Below are 26830 nucleotides of genomic sequence, written 5' to 3' on the forward strand. Positions count from 1 at the left end.
TAGTCTTGTATGCTGTGGCATTTCAAGTGCTCATCTAGATAGTTCTTAAACATATTGAGTGTTCTTGTCTCGACCACTATTTTAAGCAGTGAATTTCAGAGACATATAAAGTAAAGAGATTTCTCCTCTAAATCTCCTGCACCTTACATTAAAACTGTGCATATTAGCTATTGACGCCTCTTCTGATAGGAAAATGCCACTCAAAGGTTTGTACTACTCAGATTCCCCTCAGTCTTCTCTGCTCTAAGGAAATTAATCCCAGCCGATCTAGTTTCTCTTCCTAGCTGAATCACTCCAATGCAGACAATCTCCTGGTGAATCTCTTCTGCATTCTCTGTAGTGTAATCACATCTTTCCTACAGTGTTGTGACCAGAACAGCGTACACTAATCCAGCTGTGACCTTACTAGTGTAATATACAGCTCTTTGCTCTTATATGTAATGACTTGACTAATATAATCAAGTCTTCTTAATGACATCAGCTATCTGTCCTGCTGCCTTCATAAGATCTTTGAACATGCGCAATAAGTCCCTCTGATCCTCTGTACTTCCTAATGTCCAACTATTCATCATGTATTCTCTTGTTAGTCCTCCCAAACTGCATCACTTCACATATTTCAGGATTAAATTCCAGCTGTTCAGCTCATTTGACCAGCCCAACGATATTAATCTGTAGTTGAAGGCTTTCCCTCACGCTACTTACCGCACCACCAATTTTCATGTCATCTGCAAACTTATTCATCATACTTCCTACATCATGTCTATAACATTAATGTGTACCACAACTAGCAAAGGTACCAGCATCAAACTGTGTGGTACGCCATTGGACACAGGCTTTCAGTCACAAAAATACCCTTCAATCATCACCCTCTGCTTCCCGCCACGAAGCCAATTTTGGATCAACTTGATAAGTTGCCCGAAAACACAGGAGCTATTAGCTTCTTAACCATGCAAGACCTTGGCAAATGCTCAAGTGAAGTCCATATATACATAATCAAAACACTATCATCATCTATATACCTTAGTCACCTTCTCAAAACATTTAATCTAATTTGTTAGACAAGATCTCCATGACAAAGCCATGTTGACTTTCTTTAATTAGTCTTGCTTTTCCAAGTGCAGAGTAATTCTGTCCCACAGAATGTTTTCCAATAGTCTCCCTACCATAGGTGTTAAACTCAATAGCCTGTAATATCCTCACTCATCTGAATAATGGCATGATAGTGGCAGTCCTCCATGCCTCTGGCACCTCTTCTGTGGCCGGAGAGGATTTAAAAATTAATGTTGGTGCCCCTGCAATAATCCCTCTGCCTCCCACAGTGGCTTTGGATACATCCCACCTGAACCTGGAATTTATCCACTTTCATGCTTACAAATTTTGTTCATACAGGTCAGAATTCTTTATTTGAAAACTGCAAGTCCAACTGCTTTTGAATGAAAGGTATTTTCACATGAAGGATATTTTTGGCTTTCAGATCCACTTACCTTACCTTCTAAGATCTTTTATCAATCATCTCGCAACCAAAAGCAGAATATTAATTTAACTCGTGAACTCATTATAATCTAGCCTGTTGGGTTCACATTATTTTTATCAAAAATCTGATGGTATCTGTAAACATTTTAAAATTAACTCTTCATTCACTAGTTGCTTCACTTATGACTTAGATCCGATCCACTTGGGCTTTGGGGGGAATAAACCCAACTTGGCATAAATGGACCTAAAAGTAAAGTGCTTTTCCGAAAGGGCCTGAATAGACCTGTAGACATGCTGAGTTTGGCTCTTTGAGGAAAAGAAAACTTTGTCTTTAAGTCTGTTCAGGCCAAGCGAAAGTTTTTCCTTCTAAAGGGCCCAATATCAGTGTGTCTAAAGGTCTGTTTGGATCCACTTACAAAAGGACTTTCAGTTTTTAGGTCTTTTCGATTGTTGAATGTGCAGATAAAGGATACCCAACCTGAACCTCTTCCCTCTCAATGCTAAGTTGCTCAGGCATACCACTGTCCTTTTCCCTGATTTCTAGACTCTCGCTGTCCTTCTCAAATGTGAATTACGATACAAAATACCCACTTAAAGCCTAAGTCATGTCATCCAACTCCACACATACATTGCCACTTTGATCCCTAATAGGCTCTACTATTTCCCTGATTATTCTCTTGCCTCAAATATTCTTGTAAAACTCTATTGGAGTTTCCTTAATGTTACCCACCAGTGTTTTGTTATGTCCTCTCTTCATTCTGTTCATTTCTTTTTTAAGCAACCCCTGCACTTTCCATATTCATCTAAAGCATCCACTGGTTGAGCCTCTACCATATGCTTCCTTTTTTAATCTTATCCAATCTTGTACATCCCTTGAGGTCCAGGGCCCTCTGACCTGGTTGATCCTATTATTCACTTTTATGGAACATGCTGGCCCTGCACTCTCAGTATTACCTTTAGAATGCTCTCACTACTCCAATATGGATTTTCCTGAAAATACCTGCTTCCAACCCATTTTAGCCTTATCTTGTCTCAGTAAAATTAACCTTTCCTCAGTCTACCAGATTTTTATTTTTGTTCTATCTTTATTTATAATTACCTTAAATTTAACTGAATTATGATCACTATCATATGGGCGCTACAGTGGCACAATGGTTAGCACTGCTATCTCAGCACCAGAGACCCGGGTTCAATTCCCACCTCATGCAACTGTCTGTGTGGAGTTTGCACATTCTCACCGTGTCTGCATGGGTTTCCTCCGGGTGCTCCAGTTTCCTCCCACAGTCCAAAAATGTGCAGGTTAGGTGAAGGGGTAAATGTAGGGGAATGGATTTGGGTGGGTTGCTCTTTAGAGGGTCAGTGCGGACTTGTTGGGCCGAAAGGCCTGTTTCCACACTGTAAGTAATCTAATCAAAAATATTCCTCCAGTGCCATATCTACTTTGTTCTCCAACATTAGCTCCAGCATTGGCCCTTCTTTTGTTGGATTTCCTACACGATGGCTTAAAAAGAAAGATTTCCTGGATAAATTTTAAGGATTCCGTCCCCCGTAGGCCTTTAACACATGTCTACCCTAGTTGATACTGGGGAAGTTGAAATCTTCTACTATTATTACTCTGTTCGCCGAGCTGGGAGTTTTTGTTGCAAACGTTTCGTCCCTTTTCTAGGTGACACCCTCAGTGCTTGGGAGTCTCCTGTGAAGCGCTTCGGTCATGTTTCCTTCGGCATTTATAGTGGCTTGTCTCTGCCGCTTCCGGTTGTCAGTTGCTGTCCGATCCAGGTCGATGTGTTTGTTGATAGAATCTGTGAATGAGTGCCATGCCTCTTGGAATTCCCTGGCTGTTCTCTGTTTGGCTTGCCCTATAATAGTAGTGTTGTCCCAGTCGAATTCATGTTGTTTGTCATCTGTGTGTGGCTACTAAGGATAGCTGGTCGTGTCGTTTAGTGGCTAGTTGGTGTTCATGGATGCGGGTCGTTAGCTGTCTTCCTGTTTGTCCTATGTAGTGTTTTGTGCAGTCCTTGCATGGGATTTCGTACACTACGTTGGTTTTGCTCATGCTGGGTATCGGGTCCTTTGTCCTGGTGAGTTGTTGTCTGAGAGTGGCTGTTGGTTTGTGTGCGGTTATGAGTCCTAGTGGTCGCAGCAGTCTGGCTGTCAGTTCGGAAATGCTCCTGATGTATGGTAGTGTGGCTAGTCCTTTGGGTTGCGGCATGTCCTCGTTCCGTTGTCTTTCCCTTAAGCATCTGTTGATGAAATTGCATGGGTATCCGTTTTTGGTGAATACTTGTATAGGTGTTCTTCTTCCTTTTTTGCAGTTCTGGTGTACTGCAATGTGTTGTGGCCCTTTTGAATAGTGTCCTGATGCAACACGAACACCAACTAGCCACGAAACGACACGACCAGCTATCCTTAGTAGCCACACACACAGATGACAAACAACATGAATTCAACTGGGACAACGCTACTATTATAGCGCAAGCCAAACAGAGAACAGCCAGGGAATTCCTAGAGGAATGGCACTCATCCACAGATTCTATCAACAAACACATCGACCTGGACCCTATATACCGGCCACTGCAGCGGACAGCAACTGACAACCGGAAGCGGCAGAGACAAGCCACTATAAATGCCGAAGGAAACATGACCGAAGCGCTTCACAGGAGGCTCCCAAGCACTGAGGGTGTCACCTAGAAAGGGGACGAAACATTTGCAACAAAAACTCCCAGCTTGGCGAACAGAACAACAACAACGAGCACCCGAGCTACAAATCTTCTTCCAAACTTTGAATTATTACTCTATTATTTTTCCACTTCTCTAAGATTTCCTACATTTAGTCTCTGTCTTTCTATCTCTCTCTGACTGTTTGGGGGTCTGAAGGACATCACCAGTGAAGTGAATGCCCCCTTTTTGTTTTTTTTTCAGGTTCTGCCCACATGGCCTCTTTATGGCCTCTGCAATATCATCCTTCCTTACTCTAGTAATTGATTCCTCATCAATAGTGCAATGGGTCGGGTACGTTTTGGCGCTGATCATTTAGCCCCGCCGTTTTGGCTCTAAACTGTTTTGGCGCTCATTACTTTGACGCTGAGCTGCTTTGGTGCCAATTCAGAATAAAAAAAAAGTTTTGCTTGGTTGAAGAAGAGAGGATGACTAACGACCCAATGTAATTTTCTCGACTAGCAAGAGTTGATAGTCAAAGCTGTAATCAAAAATGTTCCTCTGTAGATTCAAATCTCGTGTTGTAATCATTTTCTCATTTAACAATTGTTAATAGTCATCCAGTGCCTTGATGATACTTAAGCCCTTCTGTCTTCACATTGGAAAGTTGTAATACAATTTTCTTTCTATTTTCTTGTAGAGCCCATACCAGAAATGGCTGAAACCATTCTAAGCAAAAGAGACAAACCAAAATTTTCACACGATGGTTATCTATATGTGTTTGATAAATGTAGCAAAATGTAGAAATTAGTTTTTATAATGAATAGGTTAAAAGTAATGAATAAAAAAGAATTAGATTTATTTCTTACAATGCAATAAAAACGAATTTCTTACGGGCTCTACAAGACGTTTTTTTATTCTGAATTGGCGCCAAATTAATGAGCACCAAAACAGTTTAGAGCCAAAACGGCAGGGCCAAATGATCGGCGCCAAAAGGGCGGCACCAAATAGTCCCATTCCGTAGTGCAACAACCCCTCCCCACCATCTTGCCTAAAAATTCTATACCCTGGCTTCTTCAAATTATAAAATTTGAAGTTATATTTAGGTGGTGAATTAGCAACAGTAGTCAGACAGTTACACATCACTACTTAACTCTTGGATAAATAAACAACTAATTGAAGCTTGTCAATGGGCTTCCCATGTTCCACCCCCTTAATTATATTTTAGTAAACACCTATGTGCCTTATAGCCTCAAAAAGGGCATTCAACAAAATCCAGAAGTTTCATTTCTATGATCATTCGAAACAAAAACCTTTGTGCATTTTCCTTCAGAACGCATCCAAAACCACTTCCTGCAACAGATCTTCTGCATTCTGCAACTGTGTTAACATATTTTGTAAAGTACAATGGTTAGATATAGTTTCAAGAAACACAAGAAATGTATTTTGTGAACAAGACATTAAAATTAGCCAACGGGTAAATAGTTTACCATTTGGTCGTAAGAAAAATATGCCCTCTTACTTCTAAGAGGACTGGATTACTTTCTAGAACATTTTCATGATTAAAGGATAATGTGTCTTTATTTAACAAAGGTAATCACTGTATTTAAGATATCAGCAATTGGGAAAATTATCAGCACAGTCAGCAATGCGTTAAAACCAAATGAAAGTGGTTAGCACTTGCCTATTCCGCTAAGAGTTGGCGAATGCGAAGATACCCTGGATGCATGCTTCTGCTTACTTTTACCACTATCACACACCCCATTTGCCGTGTTCTCTCCATTACTGACAGGCTCTTGCACAGCAACTCCATTCTGCCCATGTGGTCTGAGGAGAGACACAGAAGACAATAAGTTTCTTAAATGATTCATCAGGCTTAATGTATTTCTAGTTTCTTCAATTTATCTCTTTTGGAAGACTTGCAATAATTCTGTACAAAATTAGACTCATCTGTGAGTGTACTTTTTCCCCCTTTCGGACATGATCTTTCTTCCCTGTTTGTAGGTTAATCTTTTTCTATGCAAAGCTGGAGCTCTCTGCCAATTACCACTGTAAATTAACTTAGATGAGGTGTGCAATAGTAGATTTGCCTTCATCAGGTGACGATATCAGCAATGCTCAATTTAAGGCTAGAACTCGCAAACTATCAGTTTTTGGCTGTCTGTCTGTACATTATCAAATGAAAGTATAACTGCTATCTGTACTTTATTCACTGCAATAGAAAAATATCATGGAAAACAAAATTCTAGTTGACAACATTTTAACTTGAAAATGAGAGTAAATACTTTATAAACAGCTGTAGTCAGAATGAGTCAGCCAGAATGTCTCTGACTGTTGATTTTTTCTTTATTCATTAATGCAATATAGACATTACCGAAAAGGTTTGCATTTGCTATCCATCCCAAAATGTCTTTGAACTGAGTGACATTTCAGAAGACAACTAAGAGTCAAGCACATCGGTGGTGATTTGGAGACACACATATGCCAGAACAAGTAAGGATAACAGATTTCCTTCCCTAAAGGATATGAGTGAAACAGATATTTTTCTTTTAACAATTGATGATAATTATCATTGTCAACACTAACGAAATATCAGTTGAAGATTTTATTAACTGACTTGAAAATTCCATCTTCTGGATCATGGTGCTGGAAGAGCACAGCCATTCAGGCAGCATCCAACGAGCAGCGAAATCGATGTTTCGGGCAAAAGCCCTTCATCAGCAGCCCTTCTCTGCTCGTTGGATGCTGCCTGAACTGCTGTGCTCTTCCAGCACCACTGATCCAGAATCTGGTTTCCAGCATCTGCAGTCATTGTTTTTACCTCATTGAAAATTCCATCAACTGCAATAATAGGATTTGAAACCATGCCCCTGAAGCATTTGCCCAGGTCTCTGGATTACTATTCCAGTGACATTAACATTGTTTTGAGGGTGTGGTGTTAAGTCGCAAGTGTCTCTAAGGTTTAGGGGAGGAGCCAAACCACTAAGTTCTGTGAACTGCTCTGTTTTCTAGATGATTGGCAGTTATTTTTGACTGCAGCTGTCAGTTATTCCAATTCAAGAAATTACAGCAAATGGTTTCAGGAGAAATTTTATAAGTTGAATGGTTCAACAAATTCAACTCAGTCAACATATTTGGAATCTTTGTAAAAGTAGGTCAAACCTTCTTATCCATCAATTGGAAATACAATGCAATGCAGGGAACTTCTTTTCACTTCAGTGCGACCAAGTATTGCTCTTGAAGTTGATTTGCACATCGACATTCACAAAGGCTACACATGTAATTGTTCTTCTATTGTTCGATAAATTTTAACTATCAATTGAATTTAATGTTGTGACGCTGTACCATTTGCCAATAGAAGAATTAAATACCCATGGAACTATAAAGATAGATTCACTAGCTGAAGTGACATACAGAATTTTTTTTAGAATGAATGGAGATTTACATGACAAAAGGAATGAAGATTCACTTTTATGACTAATCTCTCAACGAGGTCAACATGTAGGCAAACTGTTAAAAAGATATTCACACCTTCAAATAAGTCTTGATTTTTGAATTCCCAAGAAGAGAAAATTCATTTTTGCAAGAACGTTTAGAAAGACAAAAGACTGATTAAGATAGAGCAATAGTTTCCTTTCTTTCAAACAATTTAGTCATCAAATGTCATTTAAGATTCATAAATTTAAGGTAATTTAAGATTCATAAATTCAACAGGGTATTAAGGAATTCTGATAATAGTGAGAAACCTTAGCAATTTTCTGACCTCGTAATAAGAGGTTAATGATTAGATATTGCAGTCACTTCTCAGGTTATAAAATGATTTTGTTCAATTTAACCCAAAGACACAATTGAAAATGCATCAAGTTATATGGCAGTCACCAACTGGAAACTTTTATTTTTTTTTAGCCTTTCTGCTCCAAAAAAAAATCATGATGGGCTGAATGACTTCCACTGAATTATTTAATAGAAAACTTTTTGTTCTTTCATTTTAACTTAATCATAGAATCCCTTTAGTATAGAAGCAGGCTATTTGTCCCACCAAGTCCAAACTGACAATCTGAAGAACATCTCACCCAGACGCAAACCTAGACCCAGACCCCCATCCCCCACCTATCCTTGTACCTCTGCATTTCCCATGGCTAATCCACCCAGCCTGCACATTCCTGGACACGATGGGCAATTTAGCATGGCCAATCCACCTAACCTGCACATCTTTGGACTATGAGAGGAAACTGAAGTACCTGGAGGAAATCCATGCATAGACACGGAGACTATGCAAACTCTACACAGTCACTAGGGCTGGAATCGAACCCAGGTGCCTGGCGCTGTGAGGCACTAGTGAGGCAGCAATGCTAACAACTGAGCCATTCTGCTGCCTTTGATCTCAAGTTTTAAATCCTCTCACTAGATATTCTTACATCAATGCCCAAAGAAGCTTGGTAGGTGACATGTTCTCACATCTATGCCAGCAAAAGGTGGTATCAATAATACATGCAAAAATAAATAAACAGTCTTTTATTGAAAAATCAATCCAAAATAGATGATGAATTTACTGTTAAGGAAACTACCATAAACCCCTTTCTACTGCATTTTGATGTAATTATTTTGTCAATGGCAAAACATTGTGCACAAACAACTCAACTTATAATGTGACTAAAACACTGAACAATACTTCTAATTCATGTTTCCCTTGTTATACTGGTAGATACAGCTTGATTACAAACCAAATCTACACCCACTGAAACCTTCAACACTGAATAGACCCAATTGTAACCAAGCTGTGCTTTTGGCAACTTCACTAACTGTGGACATTTCACACTTGTAAAAAACATATCATATTCTTGCTTATAGATTTCAAGGGCCAAGAATGTACAATGTCTGTAGAAATATATTAGCAGACGTGTAAGGGCATTGATGGTGTGATTTTCACACAATATAAACATGATTTTCCATTGTGGGAAATACAAAACAAATAATTTTAAATTATTTTTAAAATGTTTTGTATTGAAACATCCAGTAAAGATAAACTTGCATTATTAAATGTTTTCTGGAAGAACCAATCAAAATGGTCAGCAGGCAGATTTATATCAATCCTCAATCAAAATCTAGACAGACTAAATTGAATAGAGTTCTGAAAATTACCACAGGGATCATCCCAAGTGATTACTCCATTTCCATTGATTGCAACACAGTCAGTATGCCAACTTTGTTCTGCAAGCTCATTTGGAATAGCACTATATGCAGCTGCACTTTTCATTGGCTATGTCAGCAAGGAAAACAATACCGAGTGTGGCTAGCACCATTTAAAGTTGAAACGAAAACAGAAATTGTTGGAGAAACTCAGCAGGTCTAGCAGCATCTGTGGAGAAAAACCAGACTTAAGTTTCAAGTTCAATGACCCTTCTTCCGAATGTTCTGAGGTGAGACAGCCTGAACTGCTGAGCTACACAAGTGTGTCAAGACAGCACTGCATGCCAATTCACTCCAAGGATTGCATACTTGATATACTTCCAGGGGAAAGTCAGTTTGTAATGATTATAATGAGGTCAGCCAGGTGGATGTCATAGAAAATGAGTTCCCTGATTGGGATTGTTAATCTGGTCCAGTCAGGGAGCCTTCACTGAATGATATAAACAAACAGGATGTGAGAAACAAAAACACAGAAATGTCAGCAGTTCTACTCATTTTGAGAGCTGGCTCTGAGGAAGCTGGGCTAGTGTTGAGTTATAATGCATGTGTAAACACACATGGACTTGGTGATTGGAGGCTGGTCTCTGGAGTTATTTCAGTGGGGACAAGTTTTAAAAAAATTCTCCTGAAGAAACTTGATTGCAAAAGTCATCTTTGAGTATGTTATTTGGGAAGCTTGACTCTATTGATCCTGTCGTTGAAGACTGGGCCTAGTACGTGGAAAGAATGTACTATCTTTTCTGGGCAAATGACATTGGGACAGGTGAAAAGCAACAAGTAATTCTCCTGACAGCATGTGGACCTGTAGCTTTTTCTAGGTATTAGGATCCTAACATTTCCTGAGGTACCAGATACTACAACTTTTCAATAGTTCAGATTTAGTTAAAGAATATTATGAGCCCAAGATTCCTCTAATTCTGAGATGCTATTGGTTTTACTTGGAAGTTCAAGGTCCAGGGGAATCCATGTTGGGATTTTTAATGAGGTTAAGATGACTGGCAGAGGCATGTGACTTTCATTTAACCCTTAGAGATGCTGAGAGGCCATTTGGTTTGTGGGAGTTAATGGTGTAAAAGCACCTACTAGCTGAAGCTCAACTGGACTTCAAACAGCCACTACAAGTGGCTTTGTCATTAGAAAATGTGGCAAGAGAAGATATGAAGGTTTAGGTAGGGTGCTTCAGAGTTAGAAATTAGTCAGGAAGGACCTAAAGAGAGAGCTAAGGGCCAGGAGGGGACATGAGCAGTCTTTAGCAGGTAGGATCAAGGAAAACTCTAAAGCTTTCTATAGTCGTGTCAAGAACAAAAATGACCAGAGTAAGATTAGGATCAATCAAGGGAAGTTGTGTGTGGGGTCTGAAAAGATAGGAAAGGTGCTAAATGAATATTTGTTTTCATCAGCATTCACACAGGAAAAAGGCAATGTTGTTGAGAATACTGAGATATAAGCTATTAGACTAGACATTAATTGAGGTTCATAAGGAGGAGGTGTTAGCAATTCTGGAAAGTGTTGTCATTGTCTACAGGAATAGTGCCAGAACACTGGAGGATAGAAAATGTTGTTCCCTTGTTCAAGAAGGGGTGTAGAGACAACCCTGGTATTTATAGACCAGTGAGCCTTACTTCTGTTGTGGGCAATGTTTTAAAGGATTGTAAGAGATAGGATTGATAATCACCTAGAAAGGAATAAGTTGATTAGGATACACAACACACTTTTAAGAGTAGGTAGTGCCTCACAAATCTTATTGAGTTTGAGAAGGTGACCAAACAGGTGGATGAGGGTCAAGCAGTTCATATGGTGGATATGGATTTCAGTAAAGTGTTTGATAAGGTTCCCCATAGAAGGATTTCTCCCAAAATAAGGAGACATAGGATTGAGGGTGATTTAGATCAGAAATTGTCTCGCTGTAAGAAGACCGACAGTGGTGGTTGATGGGAAATGTCCATCCTGGAGTTCAGTTACTAGTAGTGTACTGCAAGGATCTGTTTTGGGTCCACTGCTGATTGTCATTTATCAAAATGACCTGGATGAGAGCATAGGATGGTTTTGTAATTTTGCGGATGACTAAGGTAGGTGGAGTTGTGGACAGTGAAGGATATTGCAGGTTACAGAGGAACATAAGCTGCAGAGCTAGGCTGAGAGGTGGCAACAGAGTTTAGTGTGGAAACGTGTGAGGTGATTTACTTTGGAAGAAGCAACAGGAGTACAGAGTACTGGGCTTAATGGCAAGAAACTTGGTAGTGTGGATGAGCAGAGAGATCAGTATTCACGTGTGTATTTCCCTGAAAGTAGCTACCTAGGTTGATGGGGTGCTTAAGAAGGCATATGGTGTGTTAACTTTTTTTATTAGTAGAGGGACTGAGTTTTGGAGCCATGAGGTAATATTGCAGCTGCACAAAACTCTGGTGTGGCAGCACTTAACTATGTACAGTTCTGGTCACCACATTATCGAAGTCGAATGCTGAATATAGGATTAAAGACAGGATTCTTTGGCAGTGTGGAGGAACCGAGGAATCTGGGTGTGCAAGTACATAGATTCCCTCAAAGTTGCCACCTAAGTGGATAGGGTTGTTAAAGCATATGGTGCTTTGGCTTTCATTAACCAGGGGATAGAGTTTAAGAGCAGTGAGGTCTTGCTGCAGCTAGACAAGTCCCTGGTGAGACCACACTTGGAATATTGAGTCCAGTTCTGATCGCCCTCCTATAGGAAAGAAAGAGGCTTTGGAGAGGGTGCAAAGAAGGTTTACCAGGATGCTGCCTGGATTGGAGGGCTTGCCTTATGAAGAAAGGTTGAAGAAGCTCTGACTTTTCTCTCTGGAGAGAAGGAGAAAGAGAGGAGACCTGATCAAGGTGTACAAAATAACAAGAATAGATAGAATCAATAGCCAGAGACTTTCTCCAGGGCAGAATTGAGTGATACGAGAAGTCCTAGTTTGAAGATGTTAGGAGGAAGGTATAAAGGAGATGTCAGAGGTAGGTTGTTTACGCAGACAGTTGTGAATGCATTGCCAGCTGTGGTGGTGGAAGCAGAGTCAGGAAGGGACATTTAAGCGACTGCTGGACATTCACATGGATAGCATTGAATTGAGGGGTGTGTAGGTTGTTACTATATTTGACATTAGGATTAAATCATGGGCCAAAGGGTCTGTTCTGCGCTGTACTTTTCTATCTTCCATTATCAGAAGGATGTGGAAGCATTGGAAAGGGTGCAGAGGAGATTTACCAGGATGTTGCCTGGTATGGAGGGAGGGTCTTGAGGAAAGGCTGAGGGACTTGAGGCTGTTTTCAGTACAGAGACAGTTAAGGTGTGTGTAACAAAGGCATACAAGATGATCAGGACGGGGTGGTCAGTGAGAGCCTTTTTCCTCCGGTGATAGCTAGAATAAGGGGGACATTAACTTTAAATTGAGGGATGATAGATATAGGGTAGCTGTCGGAGGTAGGTCCCTTACTCAGTGGTAAGGGTGTGGAATGTCTCCCCTGCAGCAGCAGCAGTAGTGGACTCATCAACATTAAGAGCATTTAAATAATCACTCCATAAACATATGGATGATCGAACACTTGGGTTAGATGGGCTTTAGATTGTTGTGTTGACCTGTGGAATCAAGAGCCAAAGGGCTTGTACTGTGCTGTTATGTTCTAGGAGCATATGAGTTACAGGATATATTGTAGAACTGAACACCCTTGCTAGTTTGACTAAGCTTGGGGGACACCACTTGAGTAAAGGCAATTGCTTGGTGTCACTCAACATATCATTCGCGGAGAGACTCAGCAAAACCCCATTGTACTTGCTGCTGGTCTGTGGACCTGAGACAGCAAAAGTCACATTAGGCTTGAACTGAGTAAGAGAACTCTCAGACTGGTATCCAGGAGAGTGCATACCCTGGAAAGTCCACCTACATCTGGCTTAGAACAAATAAATTGCTGAGCAACATCCAAATCAGAACTAATCAAAATAAGCATCTGGTTAAATGGTCTCCTGGTTCTAATGGATGTTGATACTGGGATAGCTGTATCAGTGATTAGAGAACCAATCTTTAACAAAACTCACTATGGACTTTAACCCTTAGGTTTCTATAAGACCGCAGCTAGACTGAGAACCTTTACAGATTAAGGGTACAACTGCAATTCTAGGCTTGTATGAGAAACAGCTGGTTCAATTACTGCTGATTGTAGTAAAAGGCTTGGGCTGAAGCTTGGAGTGAAATTGGTTAAGAAAGGTTCACCTTGATTGGCTGAACATTTTTCGATTGGAAAATGGCTGCATGAGTGAAGATTTAGTTGAATATCCAGAGGTTTTTCCGGAAGGCCTTGGGACTATTAAAGGAGCCAAGGCCACCTTGCATGTTGACTAGAAAGCAATTCCATGATTCAGCAAGGCCTGCCAAATGCCTTTGGCCTTGTGTAAATGTAAAGGCAGAAATCAGGAGGCTGCTTATGTGCAACCCCAATGGGTGAGTGTGCCTTTGCAGGGATTTTAAATGAACTGTAAACCCCTTCTCACAGCTGGATAAATACCCAAACCCTTGCATAGAGGATTATACACAAAACTAGCTTTGGGGGGGAGTGGGGGGAGGGAGAGAGAGAGAGAAGAGGTTCTGTCCTTCACAAAGCTGGACATGATCCATGCATACCTGCAGTTTCGGTTAGATGAGAATTCCCAGAAGTATGCTACAAATAATATCCATAAGGGTCTGTACCAACATATGAAACTACCATTTGGGGTATCATCAGCCTTTGCCATTTTCAGCAGTTGATGGAGAACATTTTACAAGGTCTACCCCAGGTTGCCATTTATCTCAATGATGCATTAATAATAGGAAAGACCAATAAAGAGCACTTAGAGAACATGGACACAGTCCTTAGACATTTCTCCAAGGCGAATGTATGCCTTCGAAGGGGAAAATGTTCCATGCACTTAAAATGACCTACTTGGGCTACAGAGTTGGCAAGGCCAGGTAACACCCAATGGAAGACAGTGAGGGAGCTTGTCAGTGTTGGAGCTTGGGAATTTTCCTTGGATAAGTGAATTATTATGGAAAGTTCATACGTAACCTTATCTCAATCCTGGCACCCTTACACCTGCTATTGAAAAACAGTCAGCCTTGGAAATGGTCTCGTAGCCAAGATGTAGCCTTTAGGGAAATGATCATCATCGAAGTGTGGCACAAATTGATCCCAAGCAAGATCTGACACTGACATGCTATGCCTCCCCATAGGGTACTGGGGTAATGTTGGCTCATAGATGGCCGAATGCAGAAGAATGCCCTATAAGCATATGCTTCACATATTTGCGCTCTGCATCAGCCGAAGTATGTCCAGATGGAGGAAGAAGGTTTGGTGGACATCTTTGGTGTGAGGAAGTTCTACCTACACCTTTTTAGACACACATTTGTAATAGTAACAGACCACAAACCCATTCTCAGCCTACTTAGAGGGCCATAGCTTCAGGTCGAATTCAGTAGTAGTATCTACTTCAAAGTGCATACAATAACAATTTGGAACACTGTCCAAGAGGCCAAGTAGCAAATGCAGATTACTTGAGCTGCCTCCCGCTAGCAGATACACCACCCGTGGGTACCACAATTGGAAGAGTTCACTCTGGTTTTAAGCTTTCTGGATACCCTTCTGGTCACAGCTGACAATATCAGACTCTGGACACAAAGATCTAAAGTGGCTGGTGTTGGTGGGGAATCAAAAGGGCCATCACAACCAGAATTGAAATCTTTCAGGCCCTAGTGAGACCAGACCACCTATAGAGGACAGCATTTTAACATGGGGAGCAAGAGAGATTGCCCAGAACAAATGAAACTGCCAGATACTGGCTGAATTCCACCAAGGTCAGCCAGGGATGTCCAAAATGAAGATGTTGGCGAAACATTTTGTCTGGTGGCCAGGATTGGATGCAGACATAGCCGAGTTGGTGGAGCAGTGCCCTGAGTGCCAACAAGGACAAAAATTACCGCCAGCGGTTTCCCCATATTCGTAAGAATGGCCCTGGACTTGTTTGCTCATAAACTATGTCAGCCCGTTCATGGGCTCAACATTCTTAGTCATTGTGGTTGGCCACTCAAAGCGAACTGGATATGCATAGAATTCATTCGTCAAACACAGGAACAATCTTAGGAAAGTTACGAGCATCTTTTGCAATACACCGACTCTCGGAAATGTTTGTCACAGACAATGGGCCGTCATTTACCAGCAAGAAATTGGAGTACTTCCTAGTCGAGTGGCATTTAGCATATAAGGACAGCCCTATTCCATCCATCACCCAATAATCTGGCGAAAAGAGCAGTCCAAACTTTGAATGAAGGCTTGAGCAAAGCCTACAGCTTCAATTGATAACAAATTGTCTTGGTTCATATTTGATTAATTTGGATCACCCTTCTTGCAACTACACGAATAGCTCCAGCAGAGTTGCTAATGGGGAGAAGACCCTGCACCAGGTTAAATCTGATCTTCTTTTGGACGGGTGGGGGGAGAGGAGGAGAGGACTGAAATGGCATTAAGAATACCATGACTCCTCAAAACAAGAGACTCTTTACTTCAAAGATGAAGTTTGGTACCAAAACCATAGAAATGGTTTTGTGCGAGGAAAATCGTGTCTCTCAAACTTAATTGAGTTTTTTGAGGAAGTTACCAAAAGGATTGATTGTGCAGCAGTAGACATTGTTTACTTGAACTTTAGTAAAGGCTTCAACAAGATTTCATATGGTAAGACTACAGGTAGTTGGTAAATTTAGGTCACGTGATTCAGGGTGAACTTATCAACTGGCTACAAACTAGCTTAATGGCAGGAGACAGTGATAGTGGAGGGTTGCTTTTCAGACTGGAGGCCTGTCACCAGAGGTGAGCCACAGGAATCAGTTCTGCAACCTCTTTTGTTTCTCATTTATACAAATGTTCTTGATGAGATTATTGAAGGCATGGTTAGTAAGTTTTGTGGATGACACCAAGCATAGTAGACAGTGAAGAAGGTTTTCTTAGATTACAAAGGGATCTTGATCAAATGGATCATTGGACTGAAAAATGGCAGATGGGGTTCAATCTGGATAAATGGGAGATATTGCATTTTGGTACAACAAACAAGGGTAGGGCTTATATAATTAATGGTGTACGCTATTTGAAGCAAGCCGTTCTAATTATGTTTTTGCAAATGTATATACAGCACTACTGAAAACTAGGATGCCAGAACAATTGAAAGGACAGTCACATTTTTTTAAAAAAGCTAACAAATGTCAAAGATAGCAATGCAGAATCTTTCAATCTAGTGATTTGTTAGTTATTGAAAGAGTAAAATTAGTAGTTTACCTGTGATTTTGCACTTATGCAGAAACTGAATTGTATCTGTTTTTCACAAAAATCATAGTAACATTGACAACTAAGAGAAAAGGCAAGTGGAGCTAGAACTGATTAATTAGCCTGTTCTGCTTTTTCACTGCCCTCATGTGCAGCTACAGGAGCATATTTTATCAAACAATGCTGATAACAATTAAGAGGAGAGTATTTTAAGAAATTCCAAATATTCTAACTTGGCGTAGAATGTTGAACTCAAGTATGTATTCAACCTCATTTGCTAAAACTAAACAGCAGCAACAACGCTTGGAGCAGTGACCGTAGATTATTGACAAGTTTCATTAACACAATCAATCAAGTTTCCCATAAATTCTGAGCAGTCAACCAATGGAAAAATATATAGGAAGAAGGGGGGTTTCTTACCCCACATCTCAAACATATTGTCTGGTGGATCAAACACAGAACAATTAACACAAGAGTTATTCCACCTTCAAGACCATTCAGAAGAATTAGCAAAAGGCCAAGAAAACAGTAAGTTCTCACACTACAAATAATGTGTTATATTTTTCTTGCAGTATCCTTGACAATGTTGACAACTCCAGAGTCTGATTCGTTCCCAGAACTGTAGCTGAGACCAAACTTCAAACTACAATGATGGTATGAAATTGAATAAAGTCAAGAGAATATTCTTTCACAATGGAGACAATAATAAAAAGTTGGATGTCACAAAGTATTAATTTTTGCATTAAAAAATCCCATACACAAACTCACTCTTCTGATCAAATCTTCAATAAGATTTTAAACTGTTACCATACACATTAATTTTGGGATATCTTGAATGCATTTGTATAACATAGTTACGTTTCAGATAAACACAAACTATTGGTCATATTCATAAGTTTAACTAGCCATCCAACTAATTAGCAATTTAAAATATTATAGGTGTTTTCATGAACTTTGTAAGATTATTACATTTTGAAACGTACCTTTAATGCAAAGTTCAAAGAAAAAAGAATACTGGCAAAAGATTTCACATTTCACTTTGGAGAAATGTCCATTTGTTCAATTATGAAAAGAAGAGAAATTGAAAAGAAACTCATTGTGGTGGTGTGGCAATTTTTACACCTTTCAGTTACTCATGGTACAAAGCCAGCTGCAGTTGAAATACGGCAGCAAAGAAACTACTGCTGTGGATAATCAGGAATAAGCTTTTACGTTCAAACTGGATGATTTTAAGAGTTTGTTTCTGCAAAAAAAAAGGAACATAACAGATGGGACTCTTAAGGATTTAAGGAAAGAAAGGTGTCAGGGTTCACTTTGATGATGAAAACTCAGAGTGGCACAGTTGTCAGAGGACACTGGAAATTTCAACTTGACATGGCAGGGAGAAGTGAACCTTTACTGTGAGCTGGGAATTGGTTTGGCACTGTTCCTTTAATGCTACATTTCTGCCAGAAGAGTGGCACACAATAAAATGATTGTGTAAAGCATATTTCAGTTGCATTCATGAAAACGAAAATATCTTCTTCAGTTTATTAGTTGCCTGTTAACCAATATTTAGTACGTATGGATTTCAGATTGTTTGTTGCAATAAAAGCCTTAAATGAAATCTTATCATACAGTTCTTTGTATTGGTTCTTGGGAAATTCACGTCTTCAAAGGAATTATTGGTCTCTATGACATTATAACAATGTTTGAGTCGAGAGCAAGCTTAAGAATCAAAAATTTATAATGAGAAACAAAGAAATGGCTGACAAACTAAATTCATACTTTGCTTTTGTCTTCACAAAGGAGGGCACAAAGTACCAGAAGTGATGGGGATCACAGGGTTAACTGAGAGGGAAGAGGTGAAGCAAATCTGTATTAGTAGAGAAATGATGTTGAAGAAATTGATTGGATTGAAGGCTGAAACTCCCAAGGGCCCAACAGCACAAAGGAAGTGGCCCTAGAAATAGTGGGTGAGTTGGTGGTCATGTTTCAAGATTCTTTAGACTCTGAATCAGTTCCTACAGATTGGAAGGTCGATAATGTAACTCCACTCTTTAAAAGGGGAAGTAGAGAGAAAACAGGGAATTTATAGACCAACGAGTCTGACATTGGTTGTGGGGAAGATGCTGGAGTCCATTATCGAGGATTTTATAGCAGAGCACAGAAATCAGTGACAGAATCAGACAGAGTCAGGATGGATTTACAAAAGGGAAATTATGCTTGATAAGTCTTTCAGAATTCTTCAAGGATGTAACTAGTAGAGTTGATCAAGTGGAGCCAGTGGATATAGTTTACTTGGACCTCAGAAGACTTTATTAATATGTTAAATTACAGTGATTGGAATTGGGGGTAGTCATTGACATGGATAGAAAATTTGTTAGCAGACAGGAAACAAACAAGTTGGAATGAATGGATGTTTTTGGAATGACAGAGTGACAAGTGGGATACTGCAGGGATCATTGCAAGTACCACAGCTATTCATTGCATATGTTAAATGATTTAGATGCAATATCTCAAAATGTGCAGATGACACAAAGTTGAGTGGAAGGGTGAGGTGTGAGGATTTACAGAGGTTCCAATATGTTTTGGACAAATTGAGTGAGTAGGAAAATGCATGGCTCATGCAGTATAATGTGGATAAATATGAGGTTATCTACTTTGTAGATTATTATTTGAATGGCTGTAAATGAGAGACGGTCATGTTCAGTGAGATGTGGTTGTCCTTGTGCACTAGTCAAGAAAGTAGGTGTGCAGCGCAGGCACTAAAGAAGCAAACTGCATGTTGGCTTTTATGGTGAGAGGATTCAAGTACAGGAACAAGGATGTCTTACTGCAATTGTATAAAGCATTGGTGACGCAACATCTGGAATATGGTGGGCAGTTTTAGTCTTCTTATCTGAGGAAGGATGCTCTTGCTATTGAGGGAATACAGCAAAAGTTTATCAAATTGATTTCAGAAATGACAGGACTGACACAGGAGCAGATATTGAGTTGGCTAGGATTTTATTTATTGGAGTTTAGAAGATTGAAGAGAGGATCTTATTGACACCTATAAAGTTATAAGAGGACTAGACTGGTTAGATGTAGGAAGATGTTCCTGATGGTGGAGGAGTCCACTACCTGAGGAGATTGTAGTTTAAGGATAAGGGTAAACTTTTTAGGAATGAAATAAGGAGAAATTTCTTCCCACAGAGAATGGGCAGCCTATGGAATTCACTACCCAGAAAAAGGCTGAGGTTAAAACATTATGTTTTCAAGGAGGGGGGTAGATGTAGCTGGGGATCAAGGGATACTGTAGGGAAGGGTTAGGATCTTGAGCTCAAAAATCAGCCATGATCATAGTGAATGACAGAGCAGCCCTGAAGGGTTGAATGGCCTACTTCTGTACCGATCTTCTTTGTTTTTATGTTTCTATTACCTACTCCTGCTTTTCTGTTCCTATGTCATCAAATCTACAATTGTTACATGCAAAAACAAATTAAAACACACTTAAGTAACCTGGTTCATTAATATACTGAGGAAATGCTATACTAATGACACAAAGGTGACTTAAAAGACATTGAAATTTAAATTTCCAGAAGAGTCAAGTAAGGGCAGCTGCTATACATGTTCTAGGCAAGCCAGAAAATTTCAGGTGAAGTGATCTAATGACACAACCCTTTCAAAGAAAAGCATATTTACAGAAAATCAGTCCAAGTTTAAGACAAATAGAAACTAGCCGGAGGCTGTTAAATTCCCCACCATCTATTGCAAAAGGGCCCTTTGTTGGATGTGTTTGCCCATTATACAGATAAATATTCAGTTTGCCATCATTTATGAGCCTTGGTCTTCAGACTTTCCTTGCAACACTGGTCTCACTATACCAGTTCCAAGGATTATACACAAAGCAGGTCCACATTCTTTTTCACGATCAAGATTTATTTTAGGCTTTTACCGAAAGACCATTAATGCTGAGGCAAAAGTTTTAATTATACAGCCTAGCCTTTTAATTCATGAATGTCAGTTAGTTTCAAAGTTATACATACGTAAAAAAGATTACAAAGAAGTTGTACTTATGATTATTTTACAAAAAGTAATTCCATTGAAATTCACAACCTCTTCAGGCAAAACATATAAAATAGCAACCAAATGTTTTTTTTTAAAAAAAATTCTTTACCACGCAAAGAACACAAAAAATACAGCTGTATCTCATTTCTAAAAATGATTTAAATGACCACTAATAAGGCCCATCAGCAAAATCACATTATCCAACTTAGGTTCTGAAAAGTGATTTTTTTATTATTCTGGCCAATTTTCTCCTCTTTCCATTCCCATCCCCCACCCATCCACCTCGCTCTGCCTGCAATCATTTGACTCCCCCCGCCCACCGTGACCAACAATTCAGTACACACAGTGCACTTCATAGAAAATTCCAAATATCCACAACATTCTAAATGAGAAACTTCACCTTATCTCAGTACTAAACGTCTGATCCTTTATCCTGAGACTGCACTATCTGGGAATAGAACTCAAGTTCCAGAATGTGTAACTCATCCAAATGGCTATTATGCATGTACAAACCATTTATTGCGCTAGCATCAACATCCTTACTTCTCTGGGGAATGACATTTCTCCTGAATTCCTTATTCATATCTTACACATTGTATTTATGATCTCAATGTGACATACTCAAAAAGTGAAAATATCATATCCATGTCCTAACAAATGCCTTCATTATTTTAAAGGGTTCTATCAGGTCATTCCTCAGTGTTCCAATCTCTTAAAAAAAACAGACCAGTCTTTTCAGTGGTCTTGTTGCTCTCGCAGGCATATCTTTGCAGACCTGTTATCATTGCTTCTGAAATTGATTTATAATTTTACAATCCTTCTGTATTGCTTTTTGAATTACAGACACCATAACTGTACTCATTATTGCAAATAAGGTCCAAGGTACTATACAGGTTGGACCTGAACCTGCTTGAATTCTATCCTGTAAAAATGTAATCGTTCAATTTGTAGCTTTATTAATCAGCAAAGCTTCTTTACAAATTTGTTTACCTGTTCTCTTGGACTCCTCTGTTCCTTAATCCCTGTTTAGATCCTCATTATTCAAGCAGTAGATAGCCTTCTTATCCCTCATCCCAAGATTCACCATATCACACACACACCTATATTGAAACGCGCTTGGCGATTAAATGCCTATTTATGTACAGCAGCGCTCATTAATATTTATTGATGTTTCCTTAGATTGATTGTGGAGTCCGAAGTCATTTATAAGAACCCCATCAGCAATCTCCCTTCATCCCCAAACTGCTGTTCCCAAAGTTTTGCATTGACTAAGTGTTAAGACGAGAACATTCTGCTCTGTACAGCTAAACTCTTAACTAAGTAACTTCACAGCCCAGGCTGGTGCCAAAAAACAACTTTTTCCAAGTCAGGTTCCAGCACCCATCCCAAAGCCAATCTGTTCAGTGAAGCAGCTATGAATTAAAAGCTGAATCTATATGGGGAGAAAAAAAGCAACATCAGTGTCCAGGTAACACAACATAATCCTACTCAAATGGCCAGACACTCATGCTGTTGTGAAGTAAGCTTCAGCATGCTATATACACACTGGTGAAGAATGATAGATTGGATGTTTAGCCAGACCCACAGTTGGTTATCAAAAATGGTTTTCAAAAGGGACATTTTATTAAAGTTGCCTTTTATTAAAGCATATGCAGGAATTTAATCTTTATGAAATGTAAAAGTATAGTTATTTGCAGGTGAACTTAATATTCTGATGATCAAATTATGTATCAAGCAGTACCATATCAAAGAATTAACACTAGTCATAATTCAGTTGCTTTCTTCCAGCAAAGTGCCTCAGAATAAAGGGCAGCCTTCTTGCATTGTTCAATATTTTAAGCACATTGTTTACTTTGCTGTTAACTGTTAAGTTGAATTCGTTACTAAACATTTAAAATGTTAGCACACAAACTATCTTGAATTTGTAAGCTGTAAATTAGAACAGTTACAGAATTACAAGGTTACAAAATGAAAATTAATGTTTGTTCATCAATTTAGAATATTGGGATATCTGGTCGGCATGGACGATTGGATCGAAGGGTCTGTTTCCATACTGTACAACCCTATGGCAGCTCCACAATGTCAAGTCCCAGTCAAGACAATTTAAGGTAATGTCAAAGTGCATTCATATTTAAAAGTGAAAGGTTATATCATTCCCCTCATTTTGTTTTGGAGCCACACATATTTCAGAACCTACAATCATTCTTGTTTGACAATATCAACCACAGATTCAACCAATGTTACAGCAACTTGTCAAATTCAAAGTTTAGATTTATCACAAGATAGAAATTTCATATTCCATTCCCAATAACTATAAAAGAATTTGTTCTCCTGGTAAAAAATGCTACATAGTGTACTCAAGACACTGATATTTTTGAAAAATAATTTCAGTAATGGGTCAACAAGGTCCTATCACAACTACTTTGAATTCAAAGACAGCATAATCATATTCCAAAGGTAGTAAGCTATACCTGAAGATAGACTTAGTCTTTTAAATTTTTTTATTAAGTATTGTACAATACATTCCACATTTCTTTTTAATTACTTTCTACTCGTTCATTGGATGTTGATGTCACTGAAATTTATTACTCATCCAGAATTGCCCTGGAGAAGATGGTGATAAGCTGCCTTTGTCAACTGCTGCTGTCCTTGGGGTGCAGGGACTTCCTAAATGCTATGAGGAAGGAAGTTCCAGGACAATGACCCGGTGACATTAAAGGAATGGTGATAAATTTCCAAGTTAGGATGGTGTGCGACTTGGAGATTCTCCCATGCATCTGTTGCCTTTGTCCTTCTAGGTCCAGCAGTTGCAAGTTTGGAAGTTGCTATGGGTGGAGCCTTGGTGAGTTACTGCAGTGCATCTTGTAGATGGTACATGATGCTATCACTCTATGTCAGTGAAGTGGACAGTGAATGATTGAAGTTGGTGATGGATTGCTTTATGCTGGAAAATGTCAAATTTCTGAAGTGCTGCTGGAGCTGTATTCATCCAAGCAGGCAAGAGTGTTCCATCTTGTGATGGTATGCAAATGGTGCACAAAACTTTGAGTCAGGTTGTGAGTTGCACAAAACAGAATTCCAAGCTTCTAATTTGGTCTTGTAGCCACAATATATGTTGATTGTGGGGCAGTGGTGGAAATACCATTGAACATTAAGGGGTGATAGTTAGATTCTCTTTTGTTCAAGATGGTTAATGCCAGTTATGTATGGCAAAAATATTACTGGTCACATGTCATTCCAAGCTGGATATTGTCTCTGTCTTGCTGCATACGGACTATTTCAGTATCTGACAAAACATGAATGATGAACATTATACAATCATCAGCAAACATCCTCAGTTCTGATCTTATGATGAACAGAAGAATGCTGATAAAGCAGCTCAAGACGGCTGGGCCTAGAGCACCACCTGAGGAAAGCAGTGATGTCTTCAGGCTGAGGTGGTTGACTTTTAATAGCCACAACCATTTACCTTCGTGCGAGGTATAACTCCAACCATTGGAGAGTTTTACTAAATTCCTTTTGATTCCAATTCTGTTATAGTGTCACATTTGTCAAAGGGTGTCTTGATATCAAGGGCAGTCACTCTCACAGCCCCTTTGGAACTCAGCTCTGGAGTTCATTCAAGTATAAAGATCTTGCTTAAATTGAAAATGGCTGACTTGTAACTCAAATGTAATAAGGTATACATTGGAGCTTTTTAAAAATATATTGAAGGAAACACCTCACATTGCATTTTACAATGTACATCTACTGTTCCCTTACCCAGATCACACACCATCTTGTAGGAAAAGTCATCCTTTTCACACATTTTATACTTTGCAAAAGTTCCTCATAGATGAAGAGTTGAATTAATAACTGAGAACACAGATAACATTGCCAGAGTCCATTATTAATAGTAGCAAGCTGTTTCATCAAAGACCTGCCCTCCAACATAAGGTCTAGGGATATTTGCTGATTTCATACCGTTCACTGCTTTTGAGACTCTTCAGATACTGACGCAGTCTATATCCATATGCAACAAGGCATGGACAATTTTGGATGTTAAGTGGCAAGAAATATGCATGCCACTCAGTGACAATGACAATCTCCAACAAGAGAATCATATTGAGGTGGATTGTTGGCAGCAATTCCAAGAAAGCACCTTGTGGAATGTCTACGAAGACAGTTGTTTTAGAGCAGCTTGTGGTACAGGCCACAAGGGAATAAGCAATCCAGGATTTGGTGATGTGTAATGAGTTTAAGGTGAAGGAACTCCTAGGGGGCAGTAACCATAACAAGACAGAATTCACCCTGCAGTTTGAAAAGAAGCAGAAGGTAACTACAAAAGCATGAGGGAGGAGCTGGCCACAGTTGATTTGAAGGGGAGACGAGCAGGGAAGACTGTAGAGCAGCAATAGCAGAACTGTCTGGAGGGATTCAGGAGACACAACAGAAATTCATCCCAAGGAAGGACATACGAAGGGGAGGACAAGGCAACCATTGCTGACAAGGGAGGTCAGGAACAGCATAAAAGCAAAAGAAAATGTGGTCAAGATTCACGGGAAAACAGAGGATTGGGAACCTTTAAAAACCATAGGGCAACTAAAACAAGCAATAAGGAAGGAAAAGGCAAAATATGAAGGTAAGTTAGCTAGTAACATAAAAAAGATTCCAAGAGTTTACTTTTAGATATATGAAAAGAGAGAAAGAGGAAAGTATGGATATTGGACTTCTGGAAAATGAGGTTGAAGAAATAGTAATGGGGAACAAAGAAATGGCAGAGGAACCACTTTGCATCAGTTTTCATAGTGAAAGATCCCAGTAACATACCAGAATTTAGAGACAGTTAGGGGGCAGAGGTGAATGTACTGACAATCACTAAGGAGAATGTGGTGCGGAAGCTGAAAAGTCTGAACTGGATGGACTACACCGCAGAGTTCTGAAAGAGTAGCTGAGGAAACTGTGGAGGCATTGTTGGCAATCTGGAGTCACAGAAGGTCCCAGAGGACAGGAAATGGCTAAAGTAACACCACTGTTTAAGCAAGGAGGGAGGCAAAAGACAGAAAATTGTAGGTTGGTTAGCTTGACCTTGGCTGCTGGGAAGATTTTAGAGTCCATTGTTAAGGATTAGATTGTGGAGTACTTGGAAGTCTAGAGTAAAATAGGACAGAGATAGCATGGCTTCACCATGGGGAAGTCATACCTTACAAATCTGTTAGAATTCTTTGAGGGGGTAATGAGCAAATTAGACAAAGGAGAGCCAGTGGACGTGATCTACTTGGATTTCCAGAAGGCCTCTGACTATGCACCACAGAGGAGTCCGCTAAATAAGATTAAGTCCATGGGGTTAGAGGCAAGGTACTGGCACAGATGACACAAAGATAGGAAGAGGGACAGATTGTGTTGATGAAGCAGGACACTGCAGAAGGACTTGGCAAGGTTAAGAGAGTGGGAAAAGAAGTGTCAGGTGGAATACATTGTGGGAAAGTTTGAGGTTTTGCATTTAGATCAAAAGAATAGAGGCTTAGACAATTTTCTAAATGAGGAACATCTTCGGCAATCCAAAGCAGAAAGGGACTAAGAATCCTGAACTTGGTCTCCTAACTTAAAAATGCAAGGTCAGTTAGCAGTTAGGAAGGTAAATGCAATGTTAGCATTCATGTCAGATGACTAGAATGCAAGAGCAGAGATATACTGCTGAGGCTGTAAAAGTCTCAGGTCAGACTGGATTTGGAATATTATGAGCAATTTTGGGCCTGGTATCTAAGAAAGGATGTGCTGGCCTTTGTGGGGGGTTTCACAAGGATGATCCTGGGAACGAAAGGCTTGACATATGAGGAGCAGTTGAGGACTCGGGTCTGTGCTTTATGGAGTTTAGAAGGATGGGGGACATCTTATTAAAACTTACAGAATACTGACATGCCTGGGTAGAATGGAGAAGGTGTTTCCATTGATACAAGATATGAGGATCCAATGGCACAGCCTCAGAGTGAAGGATGACGCTTCAGAGTTGAGATGAGGAGGAATTTATTCAGTCAGAAGGTGATGAATCTGTGGAACTAATTGCTACAGAAGACTGTGGAGCCAAGTCACTGAGTGTCTTAATGACAGAGATAGATAGATTCTTAATTCGTACCATTGTTCTGAGCCTGAACTGAACTAGCCATACATACATTATGGCTTTAAGAGCAGACAGGGC

The 26830-nt window shown here is 39.6% G+C and overlaps 1 protein-coding gene across 1 annotated transcript in view; it reads right to left on the bottom strand.

Annotated features, from left to right (window-relative positions):
• The window catches only part of wwp2 (WW domain containing E3 ubiquitin protein ligase 2), a 200460-nt gene that overhangs the window by 72555 nt on the left and 101075 nt on the right, over positions 1 to 26830 (bottom strand). Inside the window, exon 7 of the mRNA XM_060838011.1 lies at positions 5816 to 5958. Coding sequence (XP_060693994.1) covers positions 5816 to 5958 — 143 coding nt within the window. The remainder of the gene's footprint in view (positions 1 to 5815; positions 5959 to 26830) is intronic.

This window comes from Hemiscyllium ocellatum, chromosome 17, assembly GCF_020745735.1.
Source record: "Hemiscyllium ocellatum isolate sHemOce1 chromosome 17, sHemOce1.pat.X.cur, whole genome shotgun sequence".
NCBI classification, from domain to species: Eukaryota; Metazoa; Chordata; class Chondrichthyes; order Orectolobiformes; family Hemiscylliidae; genus Hemiscyllium; species Hemiscyllium ocellatum.